The 8553-nt window shown below is 39.1% G+C and overlaps 1 protein-coding gene across 1 annotated transcript; it reads left to right on the forward strand.

Moving 5' to 3' along the window:
- Nucleotides 1–2990: 2990 nt before the first annotated feature.
- srek1ip1 (SREK1-interacting protein 1) lies at nt 2991–7284 on the forward strand. The gene is made up of 5 exons (XM_086116692.1): nt 2991–3091; nt 3366–3413; nt 3643–3777; nt 4882–4936; nt 5441–7284. The coding sequence occupies exons 1-5, from the start codon at nt 3079–3081 to the stop codon at nt 5670–5672; spliced, it is 483 nt and encodes a 160-aa protein (XP_085972818.1). The 5' UTR covers nt 2991–3078; the 3' UTR covers nt 5673–7284.
- Nucleotides 7285–8553: the final 1269 nt, after the last annotated feature.

The following is an 8553-nucleotide window of genomic DNA, read 5'->3' on the forward strand; positions in this document are numbered from 1 at the left end:
ACGCATGGACATGGATAAGGCTCTCTCAATCAGATTTGAAAACAAGTCCTCTGATTTTGCCATATTTTGAGATGATAAAAGGTTGGTGATGTTACCAATATAATGTGGATGTTAAAATTCAGGTCTGAGTCCAATATTACTCCTAAGGTTTGGAATTTTATTCGAAAGTTTTCGAGAGTGAGTTTCAAAGTAAATGCATGGCACGTTCTCGTTTGGTTTGAGATGGTTGCCAATTTCAACGAAGTACCTCCTGTCCTCAAGATAGGATAGTGTAGTGGTGATGTGGGTGTGAATGGATGTTTGTCTCTATATGTGCCCTGTGACTGAATGGCGACCAGTTCAGGGAGTAGTCCGCCCGAAGTCAGCAAGGATAGGCTGCAGTACCGTCCGCAACCATATTCAGAATAAGCGGTGTTGAAAATGGATGGTTGAATTGCAATTACTGTATATCTGTCAAAGTAGGCCGGAGTTGTCACACGTTCAAACACACACACACACAACTGTCAGTTGCACTTAATTTTAACCGATGACATTGCAATGAAGCTGAGACAAGCATGAAAGGAAAGAAGCGACAGTAAGACACAACGGAATGTCTTATCATTGGCAGAGATGTCAACACTTCTCTGAACAAGTCTGTCTGCAGCTGCTAATTCATATTTATGAGCGCATCATTTTTAGGGCTCTACACTTTAGCGAGGGGATGCTATTTCAAATAATGAGCATGAAAGAAACTGTTCGTGTTGAGAAAAAGTTCTTCATTCCATGTCCTAGTTTAGTCAGTATGAGTAAGATGCTAGTTTTAAACCTGAGCTCTGACTGATATGTACAGGAAAAAAACACAGAGAGTTATTGTGGATTAAGCTCCATTTTGAGTTTGTGGTTGGACCTCATGTAACTAATGTCGGTTGGTTTTATATTTTAGCTTTATGATGTAATCAAAATGTGTGTGTGTGTGTGTGTGTGTGTGTGCGTGTGTGTGTGTGTGTGTGTGTGTGGTGGGCAACTTGTTCTGACATTTTCCATTTGTCAGTGTGACTCTTCCTGGTTGCCTTCAATTAACCTCTTTGGAAACCACAACAGACTAAACTGGAAAAGCAATCAGGTTTAAATACAGGGCAAATATTATTTCTGAAAACATCATGTATGAAAATGCACTAAAGTACTACACACCAAAATAGAGAGTTCTAAAATATTGAAACAGAGCCCTTATAACATTTGTTCAACATTTGTTCTAATATAAGGGAGAGAAGGTGACACTGTCAAAGAGTGTTCTACCCATGTGCCTCTGAGACACTGCAGCCTATTTGAAAGCCCAAAAGATTGGAAACAGTAAGGTGTAAATCTAAAACACATTTTATGGCACGTATTTTCTATTTAAACATTTTGATCCAACAGTTCCACATTCTCAAAGCACCCATTTCACACAGATCCTGCGTAAAAATTGTTTATCCAGATGGCTTTGTGGCCTACTGTCTTGAAGTAGAAAAAAGTCAATTTTAATAGTACTTTATATCCACCACCTGGATCCAGGGCCAGAAAGACATAAGTAGAGAGGTTGTTGCCCCCCACCGAGACTCTGAGTAAAATGTGGTTTTAATAAAAATACACATTTCTATAAGTAGTCTATGACTTTAAAATGAAGCAATGCCATGAAAAGATATTTTATTTAAAAATCCATAAACAACTGGGCTGTAGTCATTTTAACTTACCTCTAAATCAGGTGTCAACTTTTTTTCAAACTGAGAACTACTTTCTAAATGGTAAATGTGCTGTCACTCACATCATACTTTTGAACCTTTGTTACTCAAAGCACTTTACAACCTTTGGTACTCAAAGCACTTTACACAGTTTCCTCATTTACTTACTGATGACACAGCACAAGAAGCAACGGGGGTTCAGGATCTTGCTCAAGGACACTTCAACAAGGTTGCATTGGCCAGGGATTGACCGCCCTAACCTCTGGGTTAACCTCCAAACTTCTTGGTTATGGATTAATGCAAATGGATACCAGTTTGCACACTGCTGAAATTACCTTTAATAATGTTACCATATGGTATTGAGTTGTGGGAAGACACTGATCATGGTCATGATTTCTTACATTCGGAAGCACGTCAAGGTTAATACTCAATACTATTACTTTGAAAGTGCTCTGTAAATACAGCTGAGTTGAGTTTTAAAAATCACTGACAGTGTTTACATTTTCAAAAGGTATCTTCTACAACATTTCTAGAAAATCACATATGTCCCATCACTGTTCACTGTTGAGCTATATTTAAAAGAGGCCTAAGGGCGACTCATGTGGTCCTTAAGGGCTATGGCACCCACCCGTACCACGCTGGTGATCCCTGCTCGACACAATATACAGTATTCTAAGTACACCAGTCACAATTAGTAATAGCGTGTAAGCGACCCAGATGTGAGTAACTGTTACTCACATCTGGGTCTGCTTAATATGTTAGTGACATAGATTTCATTTATGAAAACCAGGTTTAATCACCCATTAGTGCAAGGGAATGAGGAGGGGAAAAACATATTTGCTGATCTGATCCCCAAATTTGCAAATCTGTACCCACAGTTGACTCAACTGTACCCGCCAGCAAAATTTGATTACAAAGTGCTGAAAGTGCGCCACTCAGTGGTAAGAAATAGTGCTTGGCGTTTGGCTTTCCAGCTTCTGCTTTCTCGGAACAATCGTATTTCTAGAAGATTTTATTTCTACAATTCATGACGTGATCAGCAATACAGTGGCATGCTGTACAATTAATAATGATAAATATGAAATATGCAAAACAGAAATTGAGTTGGCAACAACGATAATGTTTTCCGTGCTCATCCAGACGTTTTTTTTTTACATTTTACTACTAATTTTGTTCATATATTATTTATCATCATTACATTCATTCATTCATTTTCCTCGCCCAGTAAGGAAGGAAGGGAAACACGAAATGGGAAGGAACAAATTATCATCCGGAACTAGTAACTCCAGCCAGCCGGTTGTATTTTGGGTGAGAACCCTGACTATTCGTGTGGTCGTTTTCGCGCTTCAGCAATTAAATCGGCCTCGTCGACACAACGACCATGGCGGTTCCGGGTACGCATCAGTGTAGTGACTTTATGTTTCTAAGCATGCATATTGTTACATTATATTGCGGAAGTAGGTTACCCTTCCGCGGAGTTGCTAACTTTTACTAGCCGAAACATCCACTGAAGTAATGTAGTGAAGCTACTGAAACCCTCCTCATGTATTCTTCATATTTATCGGGTTTATTTTATAATAATATTGTATTTTACATTTGTTTTGCGTCCTCGATGCGCAGAATTGTTTGAAACACACTAAGATCATCCTATCCTTTTTCATTAAACAGGTCCGAATAAGGACAACATCAGAGCTGGATGCAAGAAATGCGGATATCGTAAGTCCATTTGAACTAAAGTTCCACAGTCACTGCAGAATGTGTTCAGCCCAGTCTGTTTGGAATTTAAGTCAAGAGAGTCCAAACAATGACTTTGCCGTTGTCTCAACCCGGAAATTGTCTCGGCATACAATTGTTGTGCATAACATACTCGTGCTGTTTTTTTAATTTGTTTTGTTTTTTGCAATTATTGTCCAATCGTTACATGTCTTTTATTTGTTTGTTTCAGCGGGCCATTTGACTTTTGAGTGCAGAAACTTTGTGAGAGTTGACCCCCAAAAAGACATTGTTCTGGATGTAAGTAGCACCAGCACTGAGGAGAGTGAAGAAGAAGTCCTGGGTCGAAGTGGGCAAGGTCGTCGAGGTAAGACGTCATATTAAAAAGAACATCCTAACACCAAACAACATCTGGTCTAGTAAACATGGTAATGATTGGGTGGTTATATGGTTGGTTGCTTTTGTGTTATTTTATATTCCAGGAAGACAAGATAACATACACCTCACACATTTGCTGCAAATAGCATGGTGCATTCAGGGTGCATTTACAACACAGGAATCTGAAAACACGGCACCCTTCACCCCATTAATTGTTTTTCTTCGATTACTGTTTCTTTTTTTAAATCATGAACAGCCAAATCACATTTACATTGAAATTAATTGCCCCGCTCTGGCTCCTGAAATGGCAGACGTTTCACCAAACTCAAATCATTAATAGAAATATTTTAACATTCATCTGCATGCTTTTCTCGTAGTCTTGCCATTTCACTTCAAGTAATTGTAGCCTGTAACACAAAACGTTTCAGTTATATGTACCGTATGCAAAAGGAATAGAAAATAGACAAAGAAGAAAAAAGAAGTAGAATTTGGTTGTTACACAAGTCAAAATATGATTATTGTTACCTTTGTGCGTTAAATTAAAAAAAAAAGTGACTAAAGAAATACGAGACTGGTTCTTGGGACTTGAGAATACCACTATAATATACAACTGTGACAGGACACCTGCAGTGATACTTGACATCATTGCTAACTACTTTTATTCACCGCCACACGTTGCCCGCAGCCCTTCTTCCTTTGCAGGGCTTTGTGATGGTATAGCTCGGACTGAGCCGAACAGTGTCCGATAGGCGCTGGGGCTGAAGAAAGACGCTGCTTGCTCCACTGCATGTGGGTTGCTGTCTCAGTCGACAGTTGGCAAATAAAGGATTGTCATTCGTGTTGGCTAACAAAGTGTTGTCATCCGTGTTTACCTTAAAATACTGGTACCTTCACACGGCTAATAAGGCTCCATCTGCCCGGAGGGTACATGTCAGGCTGGTCAAGTGGTATCGCGGTTGTAGTAGTCTTCCAAGTCAGAACAGGAGTACAAACTTAACAGTATCCGCACCGATGCTGGTATCAGGGATTGTTGCATCCCTGCAAGATTAATGATGGTGCTTCTGACTGACTTTACATGTGTCCGACTCTTCAGATGATGACCACAGAAAAGAAAAGCAGAAGAACAAAGAAAGAAAATCAAGAAAGAGGTATGTTATTTCAATTGAGTGGTGAACAACAATTGGTCATTTTACATGGTGATTTCCCAAAATTGCTCATTGATAATGTTTCCCCGAAATATGGAGGGGTGTGGCATGAGCCATCCAGATAAAGATTATTCTGCAGTTTTTTTTAAATTTCTTTTTAATACAAAAATGTCACTGAAGGCAGGGATCATGGCTTCTTTTTGTTTAATTCCAGTCAAACTTGTTGTGGCGGCATTACTGCCACTTACAGAACCGGAGTGCAATATATTGGAAAAATTGTGGAAACTACCGGTATATGTAACAACAACAATAGACTGACATTTAGGTGTTTTTTTTAAAGTTTTATCTCAAAGAACTCAAGAAATGACTCTTCTTGTACACTACTTGTTTTCTCATACTTATAATAGCGTTATAGGCACTTGGCATATAAAGGAAAAATCACTGGAATTACTATTTTGACTTTTCCAAACGTCTGTGTTTCATTGAATCGTCTTGTTTTCTTCTTAGACATTCTTCACCATCAAGTGACGAAGAAGCTACCAGGAAGAAAAAGAAACGTAGCAGGTCTCTTTCGGCGTCTGATGATGAAGAGCGACGGAAGAAAAAGAAACTGAAAAGCCACAAGAAGAAAAGTAAGAAGAACAAACGGGATCATGGAAAGCATAAAAAGAGACACCGGAAGAAGAAACAGGAAAGCTCCTCTTCCTCCTCCAGCTCGAGTGAATCAGACAGTGACTGAACTATGTTCAGGGGTCCTTTTTATTTTTTTCCATTCCATTAAATTTTGTTGACATAACTCGAAAGGGGAATTGGTAAAATGAAATGTGGGAAGAAAAAAGGGGGAGAGCTACACAAGAAGAACTGGCGGGCGTTTTACAGTTTTAATCGTGGAAATGTTTTGGGTTATTTAGAAAAGATGTAAGCCATAAAAGAATCTGCAGAAAAGTTGGACGCAATGCCCCTCAATTAGATTCAACTGTAGCTTTTTTTTCCCCAAACTATCAAACAAGGTTATCCGATGGTCGAGATCATACGTTTGACGTTGTTTCTTTACAATACCTCACATCAATACTCAATAATCAAGCAACGTTTTTACTTATTTGTCAGTGTAACCAGTTGTTGAATAGTTTATCTCAAATGTCCAAAATCATTTGGATATTTGTGATAATTATTGCCAGTGTTGCTGTGCTAAGTCATTGAAGTGGGAAAACCAAATATACACACATCCCTGCTTTTTGAGCATTATCAAGATAATGGGAAGGGTCACAGTGTTTGAATCTGAATATCGTTCACATTTTATGGACAAGAATTACACTTCATTTAAAATCAGCTATTCTGAATCCCCACTAAATGATCATTTGCACAGCCTTTTTACAAAAAAAAATCAGTACCTGTCATTGTCTTAATAACAATACAATATATTGCACAAAGGAACAATTTGGGCGGTAGATGGCAGCAAAATGCAATTATGCAGTCTTCACCCGTCGCACATTGCCGATGTGCGAGAGCTCATAGTTTCTGTGGCTTGTAGTGTGCAACACCGTAAACACATAAAAACAGGGTTTTCTGTATCACTGTCATGACACTGCGCCCTCTTTTTTCAAGGGGGGTTCTCGACCATGCTCCTCAAGAGTGTATTTTACACAATACATGTACTTTTATAACGTTTTTAGGGAGCCTTGAGGGGGAAGTTAAGTGCAGCAGTCCGCCTAGTGGTCACACTTGGAACAGCATTTGCTGGCACATCTCGTTTAAATCTTCATTCAAACAGCATTCAAATAAAAGAAGACCCACTTGTTTGGTATAATATGCATAAAGTCCATCATCCATTTGTTGTTAAAGCTCATGTTGCTGACTGAGAATACTTGATGGCCGAGGCACGCGTGTCAAACATCAATCTTAATTTCTTTTAGTTCTATTATATACAGTGTATGTGTGTGTGTGTGTGTGTGTGTATATATGTATTTACATATGTGTGTGTATATATGTATGTATATACATATATACTTGCTATATGTGTGTGTATATGTATATATACATGTCTCTATGTATATGTGTATATACACTCTATATACTTTTGTTCTTCTACTTTGCTGCTGTAAATTGGGAATTTCTCCATTGTGACACAAAGGTTTTCTTAGCTTATTGCATTTAATGTTACAAGTGGGAGTGATGTGATCAGCGCGTGTGTATCAAGTGCACATGGAGCTCAAGCCAATATGTACAGTGTTCAAGGAACAGATACGCATTAAGCCACAAGGTTTTGGTTTATGCCAGTTTGAACACATTTACACTCACCGCCCATGAATCAATTTAAAGGGCTGTTGAATAAACACTTTACTGTGACGATCTCTTGGCACGGAACCCAAAAACTGTCGCCAATACTGTTAGCACCAAATTTCAGAAGAACCTGCAAAGGCGTTTTAAAAATCGTAAAAGCCGTGGCACTTAAAATGACCTATGAGAAAAAAATAATGGTAACAGAAGGTCGGGGGGGTTCAATGTCCGTGCAGTCTCAGTTAAGGTCTACCGTGTGAAGATTTGCACCAAAAGATATTGGTACTGGTTCCAGTTTTGTATCGGATGCATTATTGGATCGAGACTCTTGTGGGTATGGTGTCCACAAATTTGCTGCTGAGCAATTTGAAAACATACAATCATATTGGAATCTGCACCTTATGTTAATGCATCCACTATTCAGTCGTTGAGGTCAGCCATCTGCCAAAAAAAAAAAAAAACTCAAAACAAACAAACAAAAACCCCATTAGGTCTCAGTTTGACATGAATGCACCAAAGATGTTTGCATGGAGACTCAATCACTGCACTGCTGCAGTTAAATTCTCTTCAAAGGGACTTTGAAAATCTCATTTTCATGCAAATGGCTCCATAGAGTCACATTTGCTCTCTGCTTTCCCGTGTAGCCCAAAAGGCTCAATAAAAGCCAATGGGCTGAGGGGAACTAGTTGTTGTTGCACAAACAGCATATGTTTTGCTCAGTGTGGCTGCACATAGGCACTTCTACTTTGGCTTCATTTCATGTTCTCCCACCATCTGGGCCATTATGAAGTTTCCAACTTCACAGAGTTGGTGTCATGAATATTTGAAACAAATAAGTATATAAAATACTCGATGAATTACCGGTAGTAGTCACAGATTCATGAGACACTTAACATATGTAAGGCCTTGTGCATGTAAAGATTTTTCAAATCTCAACTGATTTTCAAAATGGTGCAAAAGACAAAGACATTTTAGAATTGAGATCCAACGGATACACAAAGGAACAAATACTTCTAACCTGGTGCACACCTTTACCTGATACTTTACCTGACACTGCATGGACAGTGTAGTCAAAATTCATCCATCCATCCATTTTAAACACCACTTATCCTGGGCAGGGTTGCCCGGATGGTGCTGGAGCCTATCCCAGCTGAATTCGGACGAAAGGCTGGACTATACCCTGATCTGGTCGCCAGTCACTCGCAGGGCACAAACGATCATTCACACCCACATCCACACCATCACTGAGTGGGAACCAATTCTATCCTCAAGTCAGAATTCATGACAAAATTAAATAAAAAAATCGATATATTACCAGCTCAGGTACAGCAACAGACCACCAG

Source organism: Hippocampus guttulatus, chromosome 7 (assembly GCF_054856545.1).
Source record: "Hippocampus guttulatus isolate MCC_2025c chromosome 7, RoL_Hgut_1.0, whole genome shotgun sequence".
Taxonomy (NCBI): Eukaryota; Metazoa; Chordata; class Actinopteri; order Syngnathiformes; family Syngnathidae; genus Hippocampus; species Hippocampus guttulatus.